General features: G+C 54.1%; 9 protein-coding genes across 9 annotated transcripts; 4 read left to right on the top strand and 5 right to left on the bottom strand.

Moving 5' to 3' along the window:
• Positions 1-222: 222 nt before the first annotated feature.
• Positions 223-2540, top strand: UV8b_06399 (uncharacterized protein; the record flags this gene model as incomplete). Its single annotated transcript, XM_043143896.1, has 5 exons — positions 223-228; positions 395-707; positions 786-862; positions 920-1061; positions 1153-2540. 5 exons carry the CDS (start codon positions 223-225, stop codon positions 2538-2540), a joined length of 1926 nt encoding a protein of 641 aa, XP_042999831.1.
• Positions 2541-2954: 414 nt separating this feature from the next.
• On the bottom strand, positions 2955-5121 carry UV8b_06398 (uncharacterized protein; the record flags this gene model as incomplete). The annotated part of the gene is made up of 2 exons (XM_043143895.1): positions 2955-4526; positions 4636-5121. 2 exons carry the CDS (start codon positions 5119-5121, stop codon positions 2955-2957), a joined length of 2058 nt encoding a protein of 685 aa, XP_042999830.1.
• A 480-nt stretch (positions 5122-5601) lies between these two features.
• On the top strand, positions 5602-6934 carry UV8b_06397 (uncharacterized protein; the record flags this gene model as incomplete). The annotated part of the gene is made up of 4 exons (XM_043143894.1): positions 5602-5644; positions 5743-5876; positions 6030-6527; positions 6653-6934. 4 exons carry the CDS (start codon positions 5602-5604, stop codon positions 6932-6934), a joined length of 957 nt encoding a protein of 318 aa, XP_042999829.1.
• A 1598-nt stretch (positions 6935-8532) lies between these two features.
• UV8b_06396 (uncharacterized protein) lies at positions 8533-11745 on the bottom strand (the record flags this gene model as incomplete). Its single annotated transcript, XM_043143893.1, has 5 exons — positions 8533-9350; positions 9509-10247; positions 10369-10528; positions 10622-10821; positions 10927-11745. The coding sequence occupies 5 exons, from the start codon at positions 11743-11745 to the stop codon at positions 8533-8535; spliced, it is 2736 nt and encodes a 911-aa protein (XP_042999828.1).
• A 3072-nt stretch (positions 11746-14817) lies between these two features.
• Positions 14818-16615, bottom strand: UV8b_06395 (uncharacterized protein; the record flags this gene model as incomplete). Its single annotated transcript, XM_043143892.1, has 5 exons — positions 14818-15020; positions 15106-15226; positions 15301-15948; positions 16038-16133; positions 16256-16615. 5 exons carry the CDS (start codon positions 16613-16615, stop codon positions 14818-14820), a joined length of 1428 nt encoding a protein of 475 aa, XP_042999827.1.
• A 1895-nt stretch (positions 16616-18510) lies between these two features.
• Positions 18511-19821, top strand: UV8b_06394 (uncharacterized protein; the record flags this gene model as incomplete). Its single annotated transcript, XM_043143891.1, has 3 exons — positions 18511-18573; positions 18702-18839; positions 18901-19821. The coding sequence occupies 3 exons, from the start codon at positions 18511-18513 to the stop codon at positions 19819-19821; spliced, it is 1122 nt and encodes a 373-aa protein (XP_042999826.1).
• Positions 19822-21105: 1284 nt separating this feature from the next.
• Positions 21106-22492, bottom strand: UV8b_06393 (uncharacterized protein; the record flags this gene model as incomplete). The annotated part of the gene is made up of 3 exons (XM_043143890.1): positions 21106-21539; positions 21655-22195; positions 22292-22492. 3 exons carry the CDS (start codon positions 22490-22492, stop codon positions 21106-21108), a joined length of 1176 nt encoding a protein of 391 aa, XP_042999825.1.
• A 1454-nt stretch (positions 22493-23946) lies between these two features.
• UV8b_06392 (uncharacterized protein) lies at positions 23947-25256 on the top strand (the record flags this gene model as incomplete). The annotated part of the gene is made up of 2 exons (XM_043143889.1): positions 23947-24023; positions 24167-25256. The coding sequence occupies 2 exons, from the start codon at positions 23947-23949 to the stop codon at positions 25254-25256; spliced, it is 1167 nt and encodes a 388-aa protein (XP_042999824.1).
• A 407-nt stretch (positions 25257-25663) lies between these two features.
• Positions 25664-26921, bottom strand: UV8b_06391 (uncharacterized protein; the record flags this gene model as incomplete). Its single annotated transcript, XM_043143888.1, has 4 exons — positions 25664-25896; positions 25983-26584; positions 26701-26775; positions 26905-26921. The coding sequence occupies 4 exons, from the start codon at positions 26919-26921 to the stop codon at positions 25664-25666; spliced, it is 927 nt and encodes a 308-aa protein (XP_042999823.1).
• Positions 26922-27682: the final 761 nt, after the last annotated feature.

Genomic DNA, 27682 nt, shown 5'->3' with positions numbered 1-27682 from the left:
AAAAATGCGTTATCATTAATATTAATGCTCAAGATGTCCCTTATTGGCTCTAAAAAGTGGGTCCGCTACAAAGCCTGTACCTTCGCGCCTTCAAAGGACGTCCGCGTTCCTGCCTGCCTGGCGGCAGGTTCATAGGCATGACGTACCCCATGTACATACTCCGTTCCGAATCAAAGTCGTGGATGCTATGTAATTGATCCTTCCACCACCTGTCCCAGCATCATGAGGGTATTCCAGATATTAAATCTGTTAGAGCAACGGCTCCTCCTTTCCAACTTTCTCAGCTGCCCGCAAGCCTTGTCTAGCGTATGAATACCAGCCAAGCAGTTACGCACCTAGGCAACCAAAACAACAGCAGAGCACCTGCCTTCTGACTTGAACATCCTCGAGACAGCCCGACGCAGGCATCCATTCCGATGCCATCGCCCGCTCCAGGCACAAATCATTCCATCGCACTCGAGCTCCTTCCCATGTGCTGTTTATTCAAGAACGAGGCCGATGCTCCCTACTTGCCTTCCTGAGCTTGGATCCGCCTTCCAATGGCTGCTATGCTATTCTCGCCTTGTCGTCAACCCGGTCCCATAGTCATTTCCAACCCGTATCAACACATCAACACGATCTTACCGCAAACTCGTGGGGAGAATATTCATCAACCATACTGAGGCTCATCGCGTCCTCGAAAACAACCCGATTCCTCATTCATCATTGTACTGGCTACACCAATCCTTGCCTTTGTATCTGCCAAGCAAGCACGTCAGCATCAGTCACTAATCGTGCATGATTAGTCCCCAGCATGTTGTTCTCCAAGCAGCGTTCGAGGCCACGGGCTGTTCAGAACAAGGCTTCCGATGGGCCACGGATTGTAAGCTAGAAGCTGTGGAACAATCGATCCCAACAGTCATCAACCAATGGCCAAAAGGAGCAGGCTAGCATCCAATGCAAAGTTCCTGACCGCCGATGGTTTTCGACATTCCGGCCCGGACCCCAACTTTACGAGGACAAGTCTGAAACGTCATCTGCCGTCTCTAGCCACAATGGCACTGGTATCGTTAGCAAACAACGTAAGTCGAACCCCAGCTAGGCTCAGCCTGTTCAGCCTTTGGCCGCAACCAAAAACCATTGCTGACCACAACTACTGATGAAATCTGGCAGGCCGGGCTGGCACTGTTAATCATCGCCGAAGCCTAAGCAGCGTGTTTCAAACTGTCAAGGCAAGGTATTCTCGCGACAAGCTGGACAAGAATGAAAATGCAGCTCAAAATCCCGACTTGTCTCAATCAGTAGTGCCCCCGGACATGATATCGCAAGGAAGTACGAGCATCAGACGTGAACAGAGACACGACTCTCCACCTCCTCGCTTAGATGTGCCGTTAGAGATGACGTCCCAGGACATGACGAATGGATCATCCACATTTCGCAGTTCCTTGGAGAGAGCCGTTGCCGATATTAATAGCAGATATGAAACACCGCCAAGCACGTGTATGGCTCAAAGTGTACGCGTTACGGGAGCCAGCAAGCTGGCAAACTCTAGCCAAGTTGCGTTTCCATCTAGAAGCAGCTTTCGCCCTCGTTATCAACTTCCTACATTTGTCGATACACCCGCGCCAAAAGCGAGGTCCGCTGCTGGGGAACTACAAGAAATATCCTCCACCATATCGACTGAGTCTGTCCCTCTGGAAAATAGAGAAGTTGCCACTGCTACCAAGGATAAAAACGAAGGTGGATCCCGCTTATCGTCGTTCTTTCTCGATGAGGTTCTAGGCCCAAGCTTTGGTATTGGAGAATTCATGAAATCGCAAGAAGTGACAAGCGAAGAACGCTTGTCGGAAACCCGGAAATCACTCGCAAAACGCTCAGTTTCCCCTTCGCCGTCCAAAACCTCGAATGAAACTGTTCTTCGAGGTACCAATAGTGGGCTTCTGATCGAGGCAGCGTCAGATTCCGAAAGAAGGCAGAGGGCTTCAGCAATTCCCATGGCGGCAATTGGTCGCACTGCAACTGTTTCCAAGGAGGCAAACGACGGTGTCTCGCCGTACGAGACGATGGTAAGAAGAGACTACCGAAGTCGTTCCAACAGCGAACAGCCGCCGCGCAACCCCTCTGGACTTAACTTGGGAAGCTTGGACGCAGACAATCAGTTGCCGGAAGTTGGAAGTGAAACGAGACGTGCCCGTGCCAGGAGTAACCCTCATGAACCAGGCTCGGTTTCCTTGGCCTTGAATCGACGTCAAACCTCTGAGTGCAGTCATGCATCTACCTGTCATGAGGAGAACGTCCCGTCAGTTTCCGAACTCGTCAGCAAATTTCGACGGATGGGATCTTTACCCGGCACGTTTCCTAGTCCTGCCTCGGAGACTGCTGGATCACATTTGGGCATGAGACGAGTATCCCGAGGCAAACAGTTTGAAACCTACCGGAGTCGCTTTTCAAACGGCTCGGAGGTTGACTCGGAGCTGTTTTCCAACGCAAGCGATGCTTTTGTGGATATCCATTCGAGTGTAGTCCCAAAACCGGTCAACAGGAGGGCACAAGTAGATTAGTCTTGCATCATTGATGAAGCATGCACTGACTGTCATGATGTTTTCGTCTTCTTTTATTCTTCTTTTTTTTTAAAAAAAAAAAAAAAAAAAAACGAGGACACATCATTGACAAATGGGAAAAGACATTTTACCACGCAGGAAAGTTGAATTCTGTCTATTGTACATGCGCCAACTCTTGATTGCCAGGTCGGATGTTTTGGAAGACCAATAAATGCTGAACAGTATTCTTTCAATATATGTAGCTTTTTACTCCAATTCCATCACGGGTAGTAGTATCCATAGCGCCTCATTACTCAAAGCGGTGATGCAAGATTTTGGGGACAAGCACACGAATCGTGAGATTAATGGCCTTTCAAAGGCTCGGTTTGCAACACGGTCCCGTGATGAGGCCTGGGCTGTATTTGCGACGGGCATCTATTTCAGACCGGTCGTGTCCCATACGAAGTCTCCGCCAGGTCGATGAAGTCGGTCGTCTGGCAAATCCGTGGCCTCAGACTCTTCAGACTCTTGCAAGACTGTGCGCGATGACGAGCCGCTCAGTTTAGGCTCTATTTGCTCACGATTAGAGTAAAAGGCCTGTATCTCGCGGTTGATTTTGGCCCCGGAGGATCGGAATTGACGCAGCTCGTTTGCTGGAAGCATGGTCTCTTTGACGACCTTGTTGGAAGCGGAGAACATTAGCCGCGCGAGAGCGATGACCTCACGCTTGCTGTTGTAGAGCATGCCCTGGTCCCTCTTGGTGGGCGGCGGAGAGGTTGCTTTGAAATAGTGATGGTGCACTGATTTGTACGGCTCCCAAAGGCGAGCCAGGGCGCGGGCTATCTGCGTGCCGTACTCTTGTTTGGCGGACAGCTTGTCGCCGTCTTGGGCACGCTTCCGCATGTGAAAGTGGTTGACGAGGGCGACTCGCAGGTAGAGGCGGAGGGCGTGGAGGTCGGGAACCTGAAGGCGGCTGAGCATGGAGTCGAGAACCAAGTTGGAGTTGGCGGAGGCGTTGGGGTTGATGTTGTCGCGAACGCAGGTTTGCATGGCGATTTGGTAATGTTTGGGGCCGATGAAATCGGCAGGGACGATGTCGAGCAGCGCCGCTGCGTGGCCGCTGGCTTTGGCGACCTTGAGCATGCCAAACATGCGGAGCCAGATGTCGTTGTCCGGAACGATGCCGTGGTGGCGAACCAGAAGGTTCCAGTACTTGATGCCTGCAGTGGTGAGCTTGCACGAGGCCAGGGCAGTGAGCAGCAGGGCAAGGGTGTTGCGCCCCGGCTTGGCGCACGATGGACTCGAGGACGATGAGACGGCGGCCTTGGCGTCGGATGCTGCTGCTGCCGCTGGTGCTGCCGCTGATGCTGCCCCTGCCCCTGCCCCTGCCCCTGCCCCTGCCCCTGCGGCGACGTCGCGCCCGGCTGGGTCTTGCAGCAAGGCGTCGTCTGACCCGGGGGCCGCCTTGGCCAGGTTTGGAATGTTCATGGTTTGTTGCAGGAGGTCGAGGACGCGGCGTTTATCGTCCCGGTCCGGAGCCAGCAGCAAGACGCGGCCCATTGCGCAGACGAGCTCCTCGTCAATCACCAGCCGGCCATTCTTCCACTTGTCCAGGACCTCGGCCCACAAGCCCTTGGCACGCTCGACGGCTCTGGCCTTGTTTGCGACCTGCTGCTCCGGGGGAAGCTGCTGGTCGACGGGGTTATTCATGGCGTGATGGCGCAGGGCATTGAGAATGGTGGTGTAGGTGTACGCGGTCGGGGCTCGGGCGGACTCGTCGGCCGTGCCTGCGATGAGGAACATTGTGTCGAGGTCTCCTGCTTTGGCGCAGACGTTGAGGACGGCGTTGAGGTGGATCGAGTTTGGCTGGATGCGTTTGTCGGCCATGAGGATGTTGTAGTGCTTGACGGCTTCGGCGACGGCCAGCTTGGGGTGTTGGGATTTGGCGCAGCCCCAGAATATGATGGTGTAGGTCTGGACGTTGGGCAGCTGCCCTCTTTTCTTCATCTGGTCGCGGGCAAGACGTGTCGTGTGGTGTTTCGTTTAGTCTTTTTTTTTTTATTTCTTATGTTTTATTGTTTTTTCTTGTTGGCTTGGTCGGTTTCCTCAAACTCACCTCGTTGTATAGTTTGATGGCGCTCTTGAGCTGCTGCTTTTCCAGCAGATGCCCGATGAGATGGTTCCAGGCCACCACTAGCTGACGGTCCTTGCTGGCCCTTTGCGTCAAGAGCAGCGCTTCGTCGAAGCGATCTTTGCCCAGGGCATCCGCCACGTACTGCGCAATCTTCCAAGGGTCGTCGTCCAGGTAGTCCAGGTGCTTCTTGACCACGCGCTGCAGCTTGGACTTCAGCTTCTGCGTCGAGACCAACGGGTCGGCCAAGGGCTGCCGCGGACTGGGCAGCGCCGGCGGCGTGTGGGCGGCGGCAGCTCCGGCGGCAGCTCCGGCGGCAGCTTCAGCTGGGAGAGGAGGCGTGGCCGCGTAGGTTCTGCCATGTGCGCGGCCTAGATGCGCGGCCGGGCATGGTGTCGCGGAGGGGGTGGTGGCTCGAAGAGTTCGGCGCAGGCATGACGTGCACGAGAGGATGTTTGCCCTTGCTACCATGACTCTGGGATGGGGTGTCTCGCGGGCGGGTTGGTTTCCACTCGGGCGTATTGCAGCATTTGGTCCAAGCTTGTGGCCGGCAAGGTGAAGGTGGGCGTTTTGAAGTTTTTGGATAAAAGGAAAAGGAAAGGCTTCATTTTTTGCCTTGGCTGACAAGGGGGAGATTTGGTGTGGCTTTGACCGACCGCGTGGCTGTGACCAACCGCTTGGCCGTGACGGACCGTGTGGCTTGAGCGTGGCTTGTCGCTAAGCCAACGACAATGGCCACGCCAACCTTGGAAATGCGTCTTCGTCTTCGTCTCGTCTCGTCTCGTCTCGTCTCGTCTCTGGTCTTGCCGGATCACATCCAGCCCCTTCGCAATCAGCTTACTTTCTTCCTCCCCATTGGCATCAATTTGCGCCAAAGTATCGAATATTCCCCCCTCCCCCACCATTCCCGTCGGCAGCCCGGCCCGCCGCTCCAGAACTTCCGCCCCGGCAATGGCGTCGCCAGCTTCAGACTTCCAACAGATCATCACAGACGGTACGCGAGACCTCGCAGCCCAGCCCACACGACCCGTCAGTCTCAGCATGCCGCAAATCGCTGACAAGGAAACCCCCCCCCCCCCCCCCCCTTTTTAGCACGAGAGCGCAGGAAGAACTCCGCCCTGGCAGACAGGATATTCAACCGCGACCCGAGACGAAGCGCGCCGTCAACACCCAAGCCCATCACCACACCTGGAGGCTCGCTCGCCAGTCGCGTCGGCGTCAAAAAGGTACATTGCCGCGCTCCGTGGTTCCCCCTTTCTCCTTTTCCTCATTCTCGCCGTGGGAATACTTGATTGTACACGCACGCACGCACGCACGCACACGCAGCAGGACGCCGAGAGCAGCTGATCCTGGAACCGGGCTGAACAACTCGCAAAAAGCAACGCGCCGCCGTCCCTGCCGCCAGAGAGCTTTTCCGCAACAAAGCAGCCTCGACGCCCGGCGCCGCCAACGGCGAATCCACGCACCATCTCTACCGTCGAGACCCTGCCCGGGACGCCTCGTTCGGGTCCCGCCTCTCCAGGCCCGACGCGCCGCGGAACCATCGCAGCGCGAAACTCGCCGCCGCCGTTGGCAAGGTCGACGCCGCGCAGGTCCGGGTCGTCGGCAATGCCCCTGCTCCTTCCCCTGCTCCTGCAGCGGCTCCCCCCGGCGACGCCGGGCTGACCATCCGCGGGCTCGCCGGACCGTTGGTCGTCAGGGGCCAGAACTTCGCCCCGGGCACCACCGCCGCAGACATTGAGAGTGCCATGACCCCCGTCGGCGGCGAGATGATGGGCTGCAAAATCATCAAGCACCAGCCGCTCCTCGTCGCAGAGATGGTCTTTGCATCCCGCGAGGGCGGCGAGCGGGTCATCCAGACGTTTAACAACAAGACGGTGCGTCCTTTTCTCCTCCCCCTTGCTTTTGCTGCGCCCTGCTCAATCATCCAACGCCCGCCCTGGGATGGGAAAACCAAAACGCCCCCGTTTGCCTAACCCAGTACTTGCATGCCTCCCCCCAGGCCGATGGCCAGATCCTCAAACTGTACCCCTTGACCGGGGGTTACCGTTACCAGCCCTCCGCCTCGAGTCCGCCCGCCAGTGCTCCCGCCAGTGCTCCCGCCCAGCCTAGGAACTCCAAAGGCGCACATGGAGCAGACCAAGTTGTCGACGGATCAATGGGGTTCCCCGAGCCGGCGACAAGCACGAGGAGCAACCACCGACTCTACAGCGACCAGCTGGCCGGCCCGAACATGAGCGGCCGCGGTTTCCACAGAGGCGGCAGAGGGAGACGCGGTCGGTGACGTGTACTTCTCTTGCTCTTTTGGCCCCTGTTCGGGGATGCTCTGCAGAACTGACGACGGCCTTTTGGCCCTTGGCTACTGGCACGCCACGCACGCCTTCTGTACTATTACTCTGTCTTTCTCCTGCATGGACAGACACCCCACGAGATGGGCAAAGCAAAACAAAAAGCTTCACAACCTCGTCCCACATGCTTCTCCCCGAGAATGAAAAAACGCCCGCCGCGTGTATCATGATTGTACGGTGCATGTCTCGGTTGCTTTTATTGCGGGGAACTCTCCATCCTCTCTGATGACATGCCTTCCCGCTGTCCCGCTCGCTCAATCCCCCTTATACAGTAGTTTGTTGTTGTAAATTCCACATGGGCCCGTTTCGCATGCCCCTGCCCCCCCCCCCCCCACCTCCCTTTCCCCTTCGCACCGCCGCCCTTCCAACTTTGAATCCTTGGATCCTTCTAAACAAACAATACAAAAGGGAAGAAAAAGAAAAACGTGAAAAGAAAAAGGAAAAATAGGCGGAAAATCGACCACGAACGGCGCCACCACCCAGGCCAGCCCCTGCCCCTGCCCGATTCAAGCAAACCCCAACCCAACTGAAGGAGGTGCAAGTCTTGCTTTTGCAGGAATTTTTTTGATTTTTTTCTCTTTCTGTTCCTCCATCCTCCAGCAAGGGTAGAATGAGACCACAAGAACCAACCCGTTGCGCGACACTACGGGGAGCAAGGGAGACGGGCCATCCATCACCCTCATTGCGCAAAGCTGGGCTTTCTAAATTCCCTAAATTCCCGTCGTGCTGCCTTTCGCCCCTACTTGGCACCAGAGAAAGCGAAACGAGGGAACACTCAAGCAATAGGAAAATCCTGTCCCGGGCTACTATACACTTCGTATACTGCTGCTGACTCCCGGTTTGGCCGACATTTGATCAACTACTGGCATTCCTGCCCATGGGCCCAGGGACTTGAAAAGATGAGCTGCTTCCCACAAGAACAATGGCACGTATAAATGTTCCGAGCGTAGGCTAGAGTAGAAACCGCCCGGCTAGGAAAGTGGGCGAGTCTGGAAAATGCCCACCCCAACCGAGAGACTGACCCGACTGCCGTAGAAGCTTAGCCGTCGCGGCATGTAAGTCTGATGTTGCGACACCTAATCCCTTTCGTGGCACAAATAAAAAAAAAAAAAAAACCCCCCCATTACATTCCCAGTCCGTTTCCAATCGGTTGGCGAAATAGGGGAAATGCTCCGGTGAAAGCTTCAGAGGCGTATTGCTTCCTCCGTGCGTACATGTAGTTTTCGTGGCGGGCTGCCTTTGGGGATTCTTTGTTTCATCTTTTTGACCACGACTTGCCAGTATGGAACATCGCGATGGCGTGACTGTTAAGCCGTCCAGTCTGCCGCGGTCTTGATATTTCCGTGTAGTGATGTCGAGGCGGTTTCAGACCCCCATCTACCGACATTGCACGACAAAGTGCGAGGCTAGACGAGGGCTTTGTTCCACTAACAAACTTTTGGATACGATGGATGGCTTTGCAGATTGGAGACTTGTCCTACTAGTAGTGGTGTGCTGAGTGTGTGCTCGCTCCTTGTGACTCTGATTGGCTCATTCAACGCCACGAGTTCTGATTTCCCATGAATCCCTCTTCCAAAGTTCGTTCCTCGAGGTTGCGTATAAAGTCTCTGTTGCCTCTACCGGCTGGCTGCGCTCGGCTTCCCCTCCGCCCAGCTCGACCTGGCGTATTGTCCATCCCGACCATTCCCTCGGGCGGAGGGTAGTAAGCCGGGCTAGGCTGGAGGCGAATGGGCTGGTTAGGGTCGAGATGACTTGCTACTCGCTGGATGGCGGCGGGGATGCCGCTCTGCTGCTGTTCCATGGTCGAGGCCCTCTGTCTGCTGGCTCTCATGCTGCCCTGCTGGTACATGTTTGACTGAGCCACGCTTCCGTACTGGCCAGAGGCGATCGGCTGCGGGGCCTGGCTCATGACCATTTGTCCGTACTGACCTGCCTGGGGTCCGTACGATGGTGCTATGCTGCCGGAATTTCCAGCAGGAGAATAGACGGGAGTGTTGCCGTAAATGGGAGGCTGAACGTGTCCTGGCTGCGCGGGATACTGGCCAGCAGCAGCCATGTTCGGGTAGGCTCCCTGGGCCGCCGAATGAGCAGCCGCAGAATTGGCCTGAGCCTGGGCTGCTTGCGCACGTTGCTTGCTCAGGGCCTCGGCTTGCTGCTGCTGCTGGGTTCCTGGAGCCGGTGACCTGTTTAGGGAACTTGCTTTCAAGTTCATGGGAGGAACAAAAGGTCCCGCATATTTCTGCTGGGTGATGAACGGATGCAGCTTCGCTTGTTGTGGCGACCATCTCTCAAGAGGATTGATGGTTAACAGACCACGCACAAAGTCTATGAAGGCAATGCGGTTGTTCATCTCTGTATGGTTTTCTAGTCAGATAATGGTGTTTCCCAAGTCGCGGTACAACAACAACAACAACAACAACAACGATAACAATGACAAAAGGAAGAAAAAGGAAGGGGGAAAAGTGGGGGGGGAAAGGTCTGCCTCGTTGCAAGAAAAGGCTTTTACATACCTCGGTCAATCTCGCTCTGCTTCATGTTTTTGCGCGGCATGGGATACGACTTTATAATGTCGGGCAGCGTGCTTTGCTGAAAGTACTTCTTGCTTGGCTGCTCTTTCGTATTATGCTCTCGCGCGTACTGCTCCATACTCTTCAAGTGGTATGTTCGTCTGCCAAACTCGTCTTGACGTTTCTCAAAGAACTCTCCCGCTTGTTTGCCCATTTCGATCATCCAGTTTTGGGGGTTGCCGAGCATCTCGACAATACGAGACACTTGATTGTATTCCGACGAACCTGGGAACAAGGGCAATCCAAGAAACAGCTCGACCACGATGCAGCCCAAAGACCACATGTCGATGGCGGAGGAGTATGGCAATCCTAGCAAGACTTCTGGCGAACGGTAGAATCTTGACTGGATGTAAGTATAAACTGTTTGACGTTCGTCGCAAGCTGATCCAAAATCTATAATCTTGATGATTGGGCTTTCCAAGTTCTTGAGCAGGATGTTTTCAGGTTTCAGATCACAATGGATCAGCCGAGCCTTGTTCAAGAGCGCGAGGCCGTTGAGAAGCTGCTGGGCAAAGACTCGTACAAGAGTAGTGCTCAATCCCCGGAACTGGTTTTGTTTGATAAGCTCGTACAAGTTGACGCTCAGCAATTCGAATACCAGGCAAAGATGTTGTCTGTGAATGAATGTATCTTTGAGTCGCAGTAAGTGATGATCGTCATTTTTGTCGAGTTTCGTGTTTAGCTGCACAAAGGGGGCGGGGGCTTGTCAGCGGATTTGCGGACTTTGGCGACGTCCGAGGTTGAGGGACCGCAAAATATATATATATATAAATATAAGGGGAAAAAAGAAAAAGGGGACTGACCAGGTCAAGGACAGATACTTCCATCATGCTCTGGTTGAAGTAAGCCGTGCGATTCTTGATGACTTTGACGGCAACAACTTCTTGCGTTTTCAGATTCTGGCACTTGACGACCTGACCAAACGTCCCTTGGCCAAGGACATCTAAAATAAGGTAACGATTTCTGTCCGAGACGGGAGAGAGACAAAGTCAGCGGGCCTGCACGCGTTTTTCGAGGCGATGTTGGCGAGGCCGTAAATGGCAGGTTTGCACATACTTGTGACCAGCCTCTTCCGATCCCAGTATATCGTTGACATAAAGTATGTAATCGCTATCCTCATTGTCGTAGCCATCATTCTTGACTCCCTTGCTCGGCTTCGTCAAAACTCGACGAGGGTTTCGCGAGGTCTCGTATTTGAAGCTAGGGTTACAGATACGATACGTTGCTGGCAGGTGAGATGTAAGAGCTTGCAGAGGCTAAAATGCGGTGAATGACGGGCAAATTAGTTTGACGATAGTTTCCACCACCTCCACCACAACAACAACAACAACAGCAACAAAGGTAGCTCATGAGCTACTCACACTGATGAAGCCTCCCTCGGGATTAGCTCGTCGGAAGGGCGGCTGCCGGTTAACTTTGGGCCGCAGCTCGGTCAAAGCTCGCACCTTGCGGAACTCGGGAACAGACTTTTGCGGCGGGGGGTTCTGCCGTCGAGGGGATTTGGGTCCGTTGGGAAAGGAGGCACCGTCGAAGCTTGCCAAGCCGGATGAAGAGTAACTGTCCTGGGGGGAGTTGAAAGGCATGATGGGCGGCAAGTTCTGGCAGGCCGATCGCCCAGCATAGTAGGGGCTCTGCGGATACTCTGGCTGCGCGTTCGGGGTTTGGGTTTGAGGCGGGGGGTTGGCGAACTGACTGGTTTTGTGGGCGTAGGGCGACGTGGTTGCCAGGGTGTCCATGGGAGAGTAGCGCTGGGCGGCGGATGACGGCTGTTGCTCGTGCGGCGATTGCAGGGTGGAGGAGCGTCCACCAGAGTGATGAGGCTGGTGGTGAGGCCTCAAGGGGTATTTGATGCCGGCATGGGCATCTTGAGCATCGTGCATGGCAACATCGCCATTGCCGTCGCGTGGAGCAGGGCCAGCTTGCAAGAGGGGGGAGATGGCTGGATTGGCGCCGTGGAGGACGACGGAATGGCCGGCAGGATGGACAATGGGGAGCACGGGAGCACCGCCGTGATGCTGATGTTGATGCTGATGCTGATGCTGGGGGTGATCGTAAGCATAGCCCGCGGAGGCAGGCGGCTGTTGACCGGCGTAATCTCGAGGCATCTGGCCGCCGCCGTTGTGCCGTCGCGAGGCGCTGGCCGAGTCGTTGTAAGACTGCTGCTGCCACGATGAATCCATTCTGAGGGGGGGCGAGGGGGAGACAGAAGGAGGAGGAGGAGGAGGAGGAGGAGGAGGAGGAGGAGGAGGAGGATGGGGGCGGGGGAGAAGGGCAGAAGATTGCCGGCAGCGAGGAGGGCGGGCGGGCGAGGAAGACGTCAACAGCAAACAACGACAACGATGGCGGCGACGATGGATTGACGGCTCCGAGTCTGACGAGTCTGAAAAGCGCGGTACAGGACCGCTACCGCTATGGCGGGATGAGTGAAAGAGTCGCTGCGAGCTGGCAAAGCTCGCGAGCTTCCCAAATGGACAGCCAGAAGGATTGGGGGGGGGGGGGAGGGTCGGGGTCGGTTTGATGTTGCAGGGCTGGACGGACGGACGACTGGAGTCAACTGGGTTGTTGTTTTGTTTGGCGCGGTGCTGTGCTGTGCTGTGCTGCGTGCTGTGCTTGTGCTTGTGCTCGCAGGAGGGCAATGCCATGGGGTGGGAGCACGGGTTTGGCAGGCTTATGTGACCTCAGCCAGTCTGGACTCTGGGCTGCTCGACTCTGGGCTGTTCCAGACTTATTACATAGCATATTTTAGCACTCGGGCGTACTAAAGATGGCTGAGCTCCAGTTCCCCATCCCCAGACCAGCAACCCAAGGTACGCTGGTTGACCTTACGTTAGGTACCTAATGTACCAGACACCAGCTCTGGACTTGTTTGGTAACTGCTACTCCGGAGTCCGTTTCTGCGGTCAAGCGGTCGCCAAGCCCAGCATGACGCTCCAATGCCGGTTCCGGTTTTTTTCCCCTTCCTTTTTCTTCCCCCCCCCCCCACCACAGGTGGCCGGTTTAGCGGCATACGCACTGCCCTCAAGCTGCTGCTTGCTGACAAGGCCCGAGCGAGAGCAGCAGAATTGCGAACCAAGCACATGCTGGAGAGCTCGAAGCCGACATGGTTCGAGCAGGAGGGCGGCCAAACCATCAGACTTGGAGAGGCAGCTACCTTATCTAGGGGTGAGGATGTCGTTTCCCTCGTACATACCAGGTACCCAGGTTCATACCTGTGGTCAACCAGCGAGTACCGAGTACCAGGTACGCTCGTGTATCCCGCCCAAGTGGAGACGTTGCTCGCTTTCGGCGCCAGGCTGCTGTCTGGTTGCTGCACAGTGCAAAACGTGCAAAACTTCGGCGTCCCATCAGGCACCACCGAATAATAAGAGCCCAAATATATGACGCAGTCGAAGGCGGCCTTCAAGTGCCCAAGTACCTGGAACCTCTTGCGGGGCTCCGGAGAAGGAGCTTGATGCAACAGGAAGCGAACTCCACTCGCACCATTTTAGCGCCGCCGCCGAGTCCAACTCTGTATCGCTGCAGGTTTCGTAGCCCGTGCCTTGTTGCCGGCTGCATCTATGTACGAGGCAACTTATAACAGGTGGTTCCCCCCCCCCCCCCCCCAAACCCACCCTCGAGATTGACCCCATCGCCATTCTGCTAGCTGGCCGAGCTGGACGCCCGCAGCTTAGGTGCCGGGCTAGGAGGCGGCACCGGACGCTGCTAGGGCGAGCCTCGAGACATCAATGCAATGCGTGCAGCTTTCCCGTGCCATTGACTGCAATTGTTAGAGGCCGCTGCCGCTGCCGCTGCCGCTGCCGCCGCCGCCGCCGCCGCCGCATCATACGAGATAGTCGGGATGCGCATATTTACCCCAGGGTACATGCACGGCTAGCTCCTACATGGAGGGTTACTCTAATCCTCGGCACTTTGGCACCCAGGCATTCATGTTCTTCTTCAAATCAAGACCTGCCGCCTGGTCGACCTGGTTTGCCGTATCTGTCTGGTATTTGGCCACCCACTCCCACTGATCTACGCTACCAAGATCCAGTCTAATCATTTGCAGCCAGCAGCGAGATTCCGAGAGCTCTCTCTAAAAAGAAGAAGAAGAAAGAAAGAAAGAAGGAAAGAAAGAAATATCCATCATGATACCCAGCAGATGCTCAGCAGATACATGGTGGAAATTGGTGACCACGAACCACGCCGGCCTACCTTCCGTTCTGCCACATTGCACACTGCCTCGGGCCTTCTTCTCCTGTCCTTGGCTTGACTTTTTCGATAGTCGGCTCTGAATAACCCCAGGAAGCGTCAAGCCAGCCGACTTGGGAGCCGTGTTTATTCGTACCAGGTCCCAGAAGCATACGCCGTATTGGTCGCCCATCTAAAACATGCATACTATGCATGATATGCCCGTCTAGACACTCGCCTCGAGAAAAAAGCCGCAATTGCAGCTCTGCACGAAGGCAAAAGCCACTAGGAAGTCATCAGAAACCGAAAGGGATGCCAGGATAGAGATTCGAACAAGACAAGCACAAATCAGCAAATGGGTCAGGATCCTGTAACGATGAGCATGATACCAAGAAGCATCTTGAAAAGCGCCCCCCTCCCCCCCCCCACCCCCCCCCCCCCCTCCAAAAAAAAAAGAACAAGAAATAAAACATATAGAATATAAAATAAAATGGAAAAATGTTCGAAAGGTTCCGCGACTGCATCAGCAACAAAAACACTTGTGTTTTATTTTCGTAAGTCGTGAGAAAATGCGCACATCTGTCAGGCAGGCAAACTTCGCGGGCAATCTGAGCAAACAGAATACGACGAATGGAAAAATTCACAACGAGATACTTAGCAAACCGTCCATCATTCCCACATCTCCAAACGAGGAGGCAGAAGAAACTCAAATAAAAGTTGCAACATGGTCATCAAAGAAAAAGAGAAAGAGAAGTAGGACATGCAGAAACAGAGAAGAGTAGAACAGTGGAATCAAAGTAGAGAAATAGAGGAATGAGGCTGGTGGGTAAGATCGATATAAACCAGGAAGCATATCGCTTCAGAATTATCAGGGGTATGAGACAAGTATGTGGAAGATTCCGAGAAGAACAAGAAAGAACACATGCTTTTTTGGTTTGGTTTGGTTTGCTGGGGCTTTTTTTTTTTTTTTTTTTTTTTTTTTTCCATTCCCATCATATGTCCATTTTCGCCCAGGACAGCGCCCCCTTCCTCCGGCCCGTGTGCATCCAACAGCCATGAGTCTCATGCTGACAATTTATCCGTGTTCAAGACTGATAGCCACCAAACCCGTTGTTGTTAAAGTTCTGACCAGGGGTAGGTTGGTTCCACTGGCCGTTGGGGCCTTGTTGGCCTCGGCCAAAACTACCCGTGTTCTGAGGGCTACTGTATCCCATGGGGGAGCCGCCGTAGCCTGCGGGCGATCCGCCCTGAGGCCCGGCGAAGTTGCCAGGTTGGCCACCATACTGGGCTGACGGACAGGCGAGAAGCAAGGTCAGCTTACGAAGGGTTCTGTACGTGGGGGAAGGGGGGGTTCCGCGCCTCATCAAACTCACCGCCATATTGGGGATAGTATGTGGGTGTTGCTGGGAAACCGGGTGTCTGAGAGCCTTGGGGGCTGTAAGGCTGGGCATTATCGAAGTTTCCTTGAGCGTTAGAGGCCTTGTCTTTGCCCCACTACGTCGACTTGGGGTCAGTAATCGTCAATCCATGCCGAGGCAGCTATGGAACGGGATCGTCGTCCAACTTACGCTGCATTTGAGCGGTCGGCCATTGACGTTGTAGCCGTTCATCTGACAGATGGCCATGGCAGCGTTCTCGTGCGTGTCCATCTTGATGAAGGCGAAACCTCTATCAGCTTGGAAACGTGACTCGACTACGAAGCCAAAGTTCTGGAAAAGGGGCACAATGTCGGTTGGCGTGGTATAGGGCGTCAAGTTGCCGACATAGCAAGTCGTCTGCCAGTTCGGGGTCTGGTTGAGGATGACATCATAACTGGCCACGCCGTGAGCTGGGAATTGATGGTGTCCAAAAGGCGTCGTTGGCGTCATGCCCATAGCCTGCATCGCTTGTTGTTGGGCGATGGAAGGTTGCCCCTTTTGATTTGCCCAGTTGCATCGAATGGCCCGCGATCCGAGCCATTCGCCATCCATGGAGCTCAGCGCCTTTTCTGCATCCGATCTATCTCGATAGGCCACGAAACCGTATCCTCGAGTTCGCCCGGTCTTCATATCCCACATGACGCGGGCCTCGGATACAGTGCCAAAGGCAGAAAACGCTTGGGTTAGAATCTCATCGTTGACTTCGTTGGACAGGTCGCCGACGAAAATGTGGAAATGGCTGGACGTGTCTTCCTTGCTAGTAGTGTTTGACTGATAGGCCCAGTTGACCCGGATCTCCTAAGAGTCAAAAGATGTAAGCTAACGCGGCAAGGCGTGATGTGATGTGATATTCAAGGGAGATTCCCAGCAAGGGTTGACAATCTTACAGACTGATGAACTCGGCGCCCGTTTAGTGTCTGCATCGCACGCTCAGCAGCACCAGGGTCGTCATACTCGATGAATCCATAGTTGAATCCTTTGGCCTGCAGGTGGTTTCTCGTTAGCTTGAGGGGTCTTTTTTTTATTTATTTTATTTTATTTTATTTTATTTCCCCTTCTCCTTTCACGCCGAGACTGAGGAGCTTTCTCACGAGGCAAAACGCACGTTTTTGTCGGGTATAATTTTGACGTTTTGTACGTGGCCGGTAGTCTCGAAGATCTGGCGAAGCACGTCCTCAGTGACACGTTGATCCAGGCCGCCAACGTACAGTGCCCGCTTGTTAGGCTCGGGAGCTGCTCGTCGAAAACTATTTGAACCACCCGGTGACATCATCCCGGCATTGTCACCGCCAGCGAGGGGAGATGTGATGGCAGTAGGAATGGGATTCGTATTCTGCGGGATGTGTAGCGGAGGTGGTGGCAAGTGAGACGAGTTTCCCTGGCCGTTTTGGCCTGGGTTTCCGTTACCGGCTGGTGCCTGAGAAGGCAGCTGAGTTGACGCGACGGCAGCAGCAGGGTCGGCCATTGTTGCAATGCTTTGATTAGGACGATGTTTGATTCCTTTGGGCAACTGGGAACGCAGTGCAGACGTCGGTTACTGATGGATTGCTTTCGATGGAAATTGCCAGAGACGGAGGAATGCGAACACAAGAGACGTTGACCTCAGGTATCGGCGGAATATTTCGTGGCGAGGAGCCGCGGAGGTATCGTTTCGCGTCGTGTGCAGCAGAAGGATCGTCGCAAAAAAAAAAAAAAAAAAAAAAAAAAAAAAAAAAAAAGGAAAAGGAAAAGAAAATGAAAATGAAAATGAAAATGAAAAGAAAAGAAAAGAAAAGAAAAAAGGTGGAAAAAAAAGGGGGGGGGAGGGGGGGGTTGGGTTGGACGGCCCAGGAGTTTCGAAGGGTAGGAAGACGCGGAATCCAATCAGGGAGTTTTGGACTCTTGGAGCGAAACTATTGAGAGAGGAACACGATAGGGATAACGATGATGGGGGAGACAGACTGGGCTTCAAATTGCGTGAACCATGTGACGGAAGGAATGAAAAACGCGAGAGGCCAAAGAGCAAGAACGCAAAAATCGCCAGTATGAAGACGTTCTTGGTTTGTGGCTGAATGAAAGGCGGTTTGATTTTTTATTTTTAATTTTTTTTTTGTCTTGCCCACCAGTCTTGGGGAACAAGGCAATGGAGAAAGCTTGCGGAGCGAAGGAGTTGTGTGGAGGTTAATCAGGGGACCTTGGCCCGCAGAAGTGGGCGGTGGGCGGTGGGCGGCAGGCTCTTCCCTCTGGGCCCCTGGGGCCTCTGAGCCCGTCAGGCCACAATCGCGTCAACTCAGCTACATGTACGGAGTACCGAGAAGAGACTAAAGGCTTAGGCGTAGGTACCTTAGGTAGGTAGGTATGTATGTATCTACCTCCTACCTAAGGTACCTGCATGTAAACACACAACCTCCTACCCCCTAAGGCACCCAAGGCACTTGACGCGCACGGTAATCTCAAGCGCTCTGGTTCAAGTCTCGGACTCGCAGCAAGCCTGGGTGAGTCGCGCGACAGGGCTATAATAACAATTACAAAACTGACAGTGGAATAATACAAAGTTCTGCCATACGCTCTAGAAATTGGAATTTTTATTTTTTATTTTGCACTTCCATGTAATGATAGCCTGGTATTATACGCGCTCGTCTCGCGGCCTCATGACCGTTCCAAGCAAAATATGGCAGGCAAGGCTTCAATGTTCTTTCAGAGGAGAACTCTATTGTGCTCAAGTCACGGATACATGCATGCACACGGCAAACCACCAGTCACGAAAAAAAAAAGAAGTATCATACCCCCCCAGTTCTTCACAAAGGAACGCAATGTCAGCTTAGGCAATCCGTACCAGGAATTAAATTTAGCTTGCCCATCGCATCAGATATTGGCATCATTTCCCCCCCTTGTTGTTCCGGTTTCTTTATTCACAGATTCCAATTAACCTCCGACCCTCCCAGTTCTTTTTTATACTTTGGGGTGTCAATGCTTACGACTGGCCTCTTCTCCCTCCGGCCGCCCCCACTTTCAGCCCAGGCGATTTCCCGGCTTACAATCGGCCAAACGTGCAAGTTGAACTTCTTTTAACCATTTCCGCCGCCCATCAAGTGTTTCGACACGCAGTCTCGAGCTTAGCGTCCACCACCACCACCACCACCACCACCACCACCACCACTACTGCTACTACTACCAACGAAGAACGTCATTATTCTTCTTTTCCTTTTTTTTTTGCCTTTTTTTGCTCTCTACGGCATTATTGAGCACGGCCTCCTTCGCGGCGGGCAGCCTTCCAGACAGACGCCTCACTGGGGTCGAGCGGGTCGAGCCAAAGCACCAGCCAAAGCACCAGCCAAAGCACCAGCCAAAGCACCAGCCGGTATAGCGACAACCTGTATCATGGCCTCGTCACCGAAAGCAAGGGATCCTCTGGACGCACTCCAGTTGCTTGTCAACGACGTGGTACGTGTGCTCTGCATCTCGGCCGACCCAAAGCCTCAAGTCTCGGTTGTCACGCACCCCGCAGGCATTGATTTGCCCCGGGTCACAAACCAGCGTTTATGTGCTAATGTTTCGGCACCCATGTCCAGCTTGTTCACACCGGCAAGGCTCTGCGTGCCTCGCGACGAGATGGTCAGGGCAACCTGCCTCCGTCTCCACCACAAGCCAAGTTACCAGATACCATCAAAGACTTCCATTCCGCTCTTGACAACCTTGAAAATGGCATTGTGAGTCTGCGCATGCTTGCCTTTCCCATGACCCTGTGCTAATGTCCTGTCTCTTCTCCAGATCCGTGCCAAGTCGGTCCTTCTTCGCGACATGGATCAGCTTAGGATACATAAGCATGCTTGCCAACAGTCGCACATCTCCCAGCCGCATCCCGTACAGGCCCAACCCAACTCTCCCGTGACCATCGAGCTGGATTCATCCCCGCAAGCTTCGCTCAAGAGAGAAACAATGGAGACCTCCGCCGTGGCTAGCAAGCCCATCGCCCCCTTTCCTGATATGGGAATGCCCGAGTCTACCTCGTCAGCCGTCATTATCAAGGAGGAGACTCCACCATCACGAGCCGCAGACACCAGACCAGAAGGCGGGACTTCAAGCACGGTTCAGCCAAACGGAAAGCCGTTGACGCCTGCGGCACCTGCGTCCGCGGCTGACCCAAGGATGGAGGAAAAGCAGCCTGCTCTCACCGGCGGCAACGATGGCCCGGTCACGGCCAATTCGGACCTCAATTTCACCGACATGGAGTTCTCGCTGGCCCCAGGAAGCGATAACCAGACCCAGCCCGGCGCTGGCGCTGTCGCTGTCGCACCTTCAGGCCCCGGCGAGGCCCCGCTCGAGGTCGTCGCGTACGGCGCCGCCAACGTCGGCATGCAGAGAGGCTCCTCGACAACTACCAAAGCCCAACAAAGCACGGCCACAGACCCGCCGGCCGTTCCGCCAACCGCGCGGGCGGATACCTTGACAGAGGCACAAGCAAGTGCCCAGGGACGAAAGCAAAAGGAGCTGCATCGCCCTGAGCCTGCTCACGCTTTCACTGGGGGTGGACAAACCGACGGCATGGACTTTGACTTTAGTCTTGACAACGACGGCATGGGAGGCGACACGTTTGATGACCTCATGAATGACCGAGACAACACATTTGACCCGATGGAACACGGCGATTACGACGCCAACTATTATTTCGACAAGTCTGATGAGGCTTAGGCGGCTTTTTTTCTTTTTTTTGCCTTTTCCTTTTGTCGATTTAGTCGAAATACCGGCCTTTAAACTTGGGACAGGATTTTGACAACACATGACGTATCCCGACAAGAACGGGCAGGTAGAAAGAAAGGGAAAGGATGCAGATCTATATGGAAACACAGTCGGCCCAAATGCTATGGAGCCATCAGAAATGTTTGTCGTCGGCTCTGCTGCCTGGCGTGGATTGACTAGTTGCGGTACGGTCTGGTACGGTGATGTGACGGGCTTGCGGCGCGGATTTGTCGGGATCTGTCGGAATTTGTGTGTTCTCACGTCGTCAACTGGTGGTCGGGTGGAAATGCAGCAATGGCCGGGGGTCTGTTTCGATGCCTAGCGCAGGTCTCCCTGCCATGTCAAGCAAGTAACCAGGTATCTAGACGGTCAAGGAAGACGCGTTTGGACCAAATCGCCCTCGCAGCATCATGCCCTGCTGCTGGCACGCTCTATGCTCGTGCCCGCATCGCCCAGGCTTCGAGCAGTAGTAACCTGTCGACGGCTTTTGGAGTTGGCACTCGCCCAATTCCGCCCGCACAGCCGTAGTCCAGCCGCATGTACCGTGGTCGCGACCGTTGGCTGATACGTCATCTCCCTTCCTCTACGGTACGAGATGGTTCAAAACAAGGGTCCGATATGCCCAGTCGGAAATCGTTAACCTTTATACAGAGGAAACGAGAAACGAGGTAGGCGGTCGTAGAGACGAACCTGAGGTCCGCTAGTTGCGCTGCGTCCCCCCCCCCCCTCCCCGCCGTATTTGGACAGAACCTTGGGAGCCGTCATCTTTGTTCTGCTCAAGAAGCACCACAGAGAAACGACCAGATTCGGCCTTTCACAGATCACGGCTTGCCAGGATGGGCGCCAAGACAATGAAACTATATGCCCCCGAGGTTCCCGAACCCAGTTGCTCAAGTTAATGTGGCCGATGCAAGAGGCAAGAGGCACTTGAAACTTTTGGTTCCCTTCTTTTGATTTCCTTTCCTCTCCTTCCTTCTTTCTTTGAGGCTGGGTCCGTCTGCTTTCTGTAAACAAGCCGGTGATCGACGACTTTGAATCCTCAAATATATGATTAGGATGAGCATATAGATTCAATATACCAACATCAAGTAGCCAGTCGGCTCCTGGAACCGAAATCCAAAATCGTAAGAGTTTTGTCAAAAATCGTCAAAAGTGCAGCAGTTGTCGTATCTCATAAGGCACCAAATCCCCCGACCCCTTTTCTGACGAAACCGTGGACTGGAGTTCCCAACGTCTTCACGATGAGGTGGCGGCTGCTCGCGCTTCGAGTCCTCGTCGCTTGGCGAGTAGGCTCTTGAACGCGCCGATAAACTGCACGATGGATTCCTCGTCATGCGCACAAAATCGATAGCTCTTTTCTTCTGTTATGACTTGCAAGCAATTCTCTTTGCTCTTGCTGACCGGGTCGGTATCCACAACGTCCACAACGGCAGACAGCTCGACGATCCACTGTGCTGTATATTCTGATTCATCCTTGTAGAGGATGAGGTTACGGGGTCGTAGCACCGCCCACATATCTTTCCATTGCTTCACGCCTCTTTTGCTTCGCAATAGCCAGAGCCAACCCTGCCATATTACTCTATCAGGGTCTGGCTCTACAGGCACACCATTGCCGCTTTGGAGTGCGGCGTTGATAATGCTGAGCTGGCTACCAGAGCGTTTTGCAGCGACTACATCGTCATCTGTTAGTTGCGTGATGCACAAAAAGTTCCATTATGTTGGCGAGAGGGGACAGTGGTTGGGGGGGGAGGGGGGGAGTGGAGGATCTCTCGAATGGTGCTGCACCTTTAGGTCTTTGCGGCTCAGTGTCTGACCAATCCGATTGTGATACCAGTTCGGTGCCGGACATGCCCGAGGAATCCATCATGCTAGATTTCCGCCGCCCGGCCTCACTCGTAGTAAAATTGGATTCTGGGGGACAGTATGCTTCCGGGGAGCTCGATAAAACGCCTTCTACGTACGGGCCATCAGAGGAGCCGGTCGCATGGGAGCCAGTCGTTACATTGGACACCATTTCTCTTGGTGACACGCTTCGCGCCTTGGGGCTCGCCAGGAACATCTCTTCTTCCTCTTCTTCGATTCTCGCCTCCTTTCGGATCAAATCGACCCACTCTTGCGCGTCCGGCTTGGTTCGAGCTTGAAGGTGGAAATTGCGAGAGGGAGAGAAAAGGCCAAAGACGTTGTGGCGCTTTTGCTTTGGATCTTTGAGAAATGCCACTGCCGTCAAATCGGAAAGATACAGCTGGTGTCGTAGCTTGGTCTCCTTTTCGTTCTTGTACATGGACAGAGTGTTGGGGCGAAGGACTAGGTATACAGCCTTCCAGTTCTACCTCACATGCGTCAGAGCCGGTTTTGGGCGAGTTTAAACACACGAAACAGGCGGTAGGTGTATCGAGGAATGAGTCCAGTACGGTGCACCAACCTTTGTCCTCGTGCGCTTTTCGAGGTAGCCGCTCTTTATGACGCGGTCAGATTCGAAGCACCCATTCTGATTGACATTTACCAGGGGACCGTAGTCTGGCCGGCCCCTTGACAGTGAGGCTGCAGTGACTTGGCCGCCATCCTCGGCAATGACACTGCTGCCTTTCCGTGGGGTAACACCAACAGCCTTCGGGGTTGTCATGGCGGCCTGGTGGACGTGTTGAGGGAGAAGCCGTCTTTCCCTGTCAAACATGTATCCGTATCAGCATCAGGGCCGGCAATAGGCGACTCGACGTCAATGCGGGCTAGTTTGCCATGAACGATCAGAGCGTTTTCCAAGTTTCCAAACGGCCTCTGGCGGTAGTACGAGAGATGATGGTTGCGAAGGTATTATTTCGGAAGGGGTAGTGCAGCGGATTCGGAGGGAAAGGTCGATGACGGACAGATGGTGTGGTGAATCGTGATTGATTGAGTCAAGGGTAGTTCAGTGGTGGGAAAGTCTCGTCAACAACTTGATCCGTAAGGGAGGACTGCCGAGCGAAGGGTCGAGACTGGAAATCACCAGAGGGCAAGACACAAGACGGTCAGCATAGTACACCGTACGGGTGATGATGATTGAACCTTGTGAGAAGCGATGGAATGTTGCAGAACTTAGGGGCTGCACGGTACCATCTCATGGTTGAGAGGCCCAGGACGGAGCAGTCGGAACGTAAGACGGGGGGGTTCTCCAAGCCAGGAACAATGTTGCAGCCTGCGAGTTGGTGATTCTCACACAGAGGATACAAACATGAATGGTTCCGCTAGTCTGGCTGGCTGCTGCGATTTGATGTCATCCACAAAGGTCCAGACAATAACTGCGGAGTAAACCAGGCCTGGTAGCTGGAGCTGGGGCTGGAGCTGGAGCTTGAGCTTGAGCTTGAGCTTTACAGCACTGGTCAACTAGCTATTGATTTCCAAAGGTTGCCGGGCGGAGCGGCCGGGGGGGGAGGGGGGGGGGGCGCGAGGCCGGGGGGGAAAGCGCGGGTTTCAGGGCACTTGCCAAGCACTGGCAACCGGGCAGGCACCTACCCAGGCTACCTGCACGAGGTACGAAGCCGGCGAGCACTGCTGCACCCCCACTTTTTACCGTTTGTCTCCAAATTAACCATTTACTGTCTCGTCTTGGCGTAGCCTTGCAAGACTTTATATGTCAAATCACGCTCAAAAATCTAAACACACTTTTATACCTACCTAGGTATGTAATATATAAAAAGAAAAAAAAATATTCGTCCCCAAGTAAAAGGACAAAAACATCAAGTCGACAAGGCGACACGCTCTAAAGGAAAGAATATAAGGTATATATAGCGACAAACCCAAAGTGGGTCCAGTCAAGGCTACTATGGTTTTTGATGGCTGCCAAGTACCCAAGTAACGTCAAACGTCGGCCTTGTCCGTGTGGATGGTTTCCAAGAACAATCAAATATCGCCCCAAACTTCCGTTTTTTTTTTTTTTTCTCTTCCGTGGCGCAGTTGTCAAGCCGGATCATCCAAAAACTTCTGGCCTCTGGGGCATGGCCACTGCGCTCGCTTCTTACACGTCTCGTCTCGTTTACTTTGGGAATACGCCAGCCCATCAAGACCATCATCACCTCTCTTGGCCCCGTCCCGTCTCGCATCATGGCTTCGCGAAACCAGTGTCGGCGTTGCAAAAACATCGACGCTCCGTACGACTTGCGGAATGATCCAACGTGCCGGTATGTCGCCCCCAGCCTGCGCAAGCTGGCCTCCCTCGTCGCCCGTCATTCGCCTTCTTCTCTTTTGAGTGCCAAGGACACAAACACACAGAGGCCGACCTCCTCCTAACAAAATCCTCCCCCCCCCTCCTCCACCCCCGCAGCGATTGCTTCGTCGACTACGTTGAAACCAAGGGAGGACGTCGGCTGGGCGCCATAGCCCGGGACACCAGGACGCCTGGGAGACCAGGGCCCCGGAGGTACTTGGCCGGGCTGTCCTTTGGACCGTCGTCTACTGCCATGATGCAAATCCTCGACAGGAGCGCCAGATTCCACTCATCCAAGAAATCTTCGCCCGCGTTTGAGCCACTGGCCGTCCATATCGACGCAGACTTGTCGCATACACCTGACGAGAGTGACACCCCCGCACGGAGATTGCTGTCCAGGCATCGACAACGGTTTCCCAACGTCTCGTTTGAGTGTCTCCATCTGAGTCGAATCTGGACCGTCAAGACAATAGATTGGTCGTCGCTCTCTAGCGTGGCTCTGCATGATCCGAGCATAAGCGACCCTGTGGAACGGCTGAGGAGGTTCTTTGAAAAGCTTCCTTCCGTGTCCTCGAGGGTAGATGTACTCCGGCTCTTCGTACGGCACCTCCTCTTGCATGTGGCGTTCGAGAGGTCTTACACCGCCGTCCTGTTTGGCCACACTACAACGGCCCTGGCCGCCCTTACTCTGACAGAAGTCGCAAACGGCCGCGGCTATGCCGTTTCTTCCCTGGTAAATGACGGGCTCTACGCAGTCCGCACACATGGCTCGGCCACCTCATCCTCTCATACCGAGGGCCTCACTGAAGCCCAGATGCCCATATACTACCCCCTGAGAGAAGTGTTCAAGAACGAGCTTACGACCTATATCAATCTCGTGCCATCATTGAAGGAGCTGGTGCCGGAACCCGAATCCTCTGCTGGGAGAGTCGTGTCTCACAAAGATTTGAGCATAGCAGAAGTGGTAGGCCGGTACTTTGATGATGTCGAAGCACCGTACTCCGGAATCGTGGCCAATGTAGTACGTACGACGGGCAAGTTGGACAGAGGGGCTGGGCAAGGCTTCTGTCACATGTGCGGAATGGCGTTGGATGAGCGAGGAGATGCACTTTGGGCCGGAGAGCTGGGCGATGACGGTCTCGGTGCTCTCGACCACAACCAACCTGCTGGGCTATGTTATGGTTGCAAACGTACTGCCAGTGGATAGGCTAAACGAAAAAAGACCACAGCACATCCCATTTACGTCACCTTGGCGGGGAAATGACAAATTCGGGGCCATGATTCAATATGCAACCGTAAAAGTTTTTGCCTGGGTGAACAAGGAGGGGGGAAAAAAAAAAAGAAAAAAAGAAAAAAAGAAAAAGAGGAGGCTTCGCTTCTTTTGAACGCTTCCTCGTGCTTTTGATTTCTTATAGCCCCGGCCGGCCCCCCTTGGGGAACTTCAAAATGGCACACCTTCAAATACGCCGCTGTCTATATGAGAACCGAAGAAACACCAGAAACACCACTCCAAGATGTCATCAAAGAACAGCATGTCTATCGCCACGCATCTCTGCAGAGAAACTCTATATCAACCGGTTGAGATTCTACAAAAGAAAAGGGTCGGACGGGTGGTTACGTTCCATGAACCATTGGGAGCAATCGTCTCTCAAAGCTTCTCATCAGCTTGTTGGTCTGCTCAGCCAGTGAAAGGGTCAGGATTGTGTGCGGTAAGATTCGAGCCAGATGAGGCAGGAAACCCTTGTAGATGGCGAAAAAACCTTCGGTTCGAATCGTCTTTCCTAGGCAGTCAAAAACACCCTTGTACAGGTTGCCATTTTGGTTGTACAGACGCGACATGATGGTGTCTAACAAGGCACTTGTGCATCAGCAAAGGTGTCGTCGTCATTTACGTGCAGGAACTTTTTCCAGGACTGAAGGTGCTTCGCTTTACCTGGTGGGTGCATGAAGCAGCAGACGACGAAGCCACTGACCGCGCTGCTGCTAAGATGCAAGGCAGGCCCTTCCTCCATGCCTGCGTGTCGCATCAACCTTCTCTTGGCGAAAAAGTATGTCGGCAGCTGGACAGAGCTACCAAAGCCGGTTCGAATCATGGCGGCACCAATCCCACGGTAAAGACCTCGCACACACTCGCCGCGGTAGATTTGCGACAAGCCGTCCAAGGCATTGCGGTACCGATGCTGCGTGCCAACTGGTAGGAAAGGGGAATAACTCTGCAGGCGAGTTTTGACAAGGAAAAAAGGGCTGCCAGCAGCAGCGCCCAGGACGCCGGAGAAGGCGCCACAAAACATGTTGATGCCGAGATTTTGCGCCTTTTCGTTCCTCAGGAATAACGTGGCAAGAGCTTTGCGCATCGGATCATAGAAGCCCAACCGACAACCGTTGAGGAGTATCTGGTAGATGTACGCTGTTCCCAGTCCGCGATAGATGCCCCGGATGCCTTCGTTTTTCACAATGACGCCGACGCCATGAATAGGACCGCGGTAATAGTGAGGTTGGTGGCCCTTTAACTGAAGTTCTCCTTGCAATTGCATTCTGTGGCAACCAAGAGAAGACACAAAAAAAAAAAAAAAGAAAAGGGGGTCAGATCAAAGGGTAAAGTTGTCTAGCTGTAGACGGTAACAAGTTGAGCCGTCGCAGAGGCAACTCACCGAATCTTGACAGTTTCGAAGGGATGGGTCGCAGTCACAGCACCGCAGGCCGCGATGCCGCCGGCGATGAAGGCCCTGGTGGCGATACAAACGTCAGCTCAAAGCATGATGCAGCGTGATCCAGCGTGATCCAGCGTGATCCAACGTGCGAGGGGTGGGATGGCCGGGAAATCTCGCACGACGATTCCATCCGGAGCAGCATACCCAAGTGTCGTGGACATTGGTCCCCAGATTGTTGATGGACGACGGAGGGATCAAGGCACCATGAGGCGTGGCCACCGGAGCTGCAAGTGGCAGACAGTTACGATGGCGAGCTGCCCAGGCGAATGACCCAAGGGGTATAAAATAGACGTGACGTCCACAAAAACTTGCCCTCTTGCTGGGAAGAAAGGCGCGATGGAAGGCGCTTTTTGGTTGGGCCCTGCGACGGAAATGCCCAGTCTTCAGGACAAGAAGGGCTGGTTTGCCCTTGCTAATGAGCTCACTCGCGTGGACGCAGTCGGGAACGCGGCATCAGGCAGAGAGGAGGAATTTTTGGCCAATGGGGTCGGTCGGGGGCTGTATTTCGGGGAACGACGACGTGTTCGTGAGGTATCGGCGGAATTGGGGTCAATCAATGGGCAAGAAACGAAGCAGAGCGAAATAATGCTTCCAAGGTCGATGCTGCAGACTTAATTTCCTTTGCCGACGTCGGCCGCGGGAAGAAAGTTGATGCTGCAGAATCCACCCTGGGTCACAGTCTAGGCGGGACCGTCGGTAGCCCAAGCGAGCGACGGTTAGGCGATGGCCACAGGTGCAAGAAGCCTAGAGGTATCTTAGGTACCTTAGGTATATAAGATATCTGGCAGTCAGTAGCGACTACCAGATACCTAACCTACCTACCTACCTAGGTATCCTAAGGTAGGTAGGTAAGGTACCTCAGGTTGGTTAGGTACTACCCAGGTAGGAACCTAAGGTTCCAGCACTCCGCACAGTGAGCCGT

The sequence above is a fragment of the Ustilaginoidea virens genome, chromosome 5, assembly GCF_000687475.1.
Source record: "Ustilaginoidea virens chromosome 5, complete sequence".
Taxonomy (NCBI): Eukaryota; Fungi; Ascomycota; class Sordariomycetes; order Hypocreales; family Clavicipitaceae; genus Ustilaginoidea; species Ustilaginoidea virens.
This window is presented reverse-complemented; position numbering and strand designations above follow the sequence as displayed.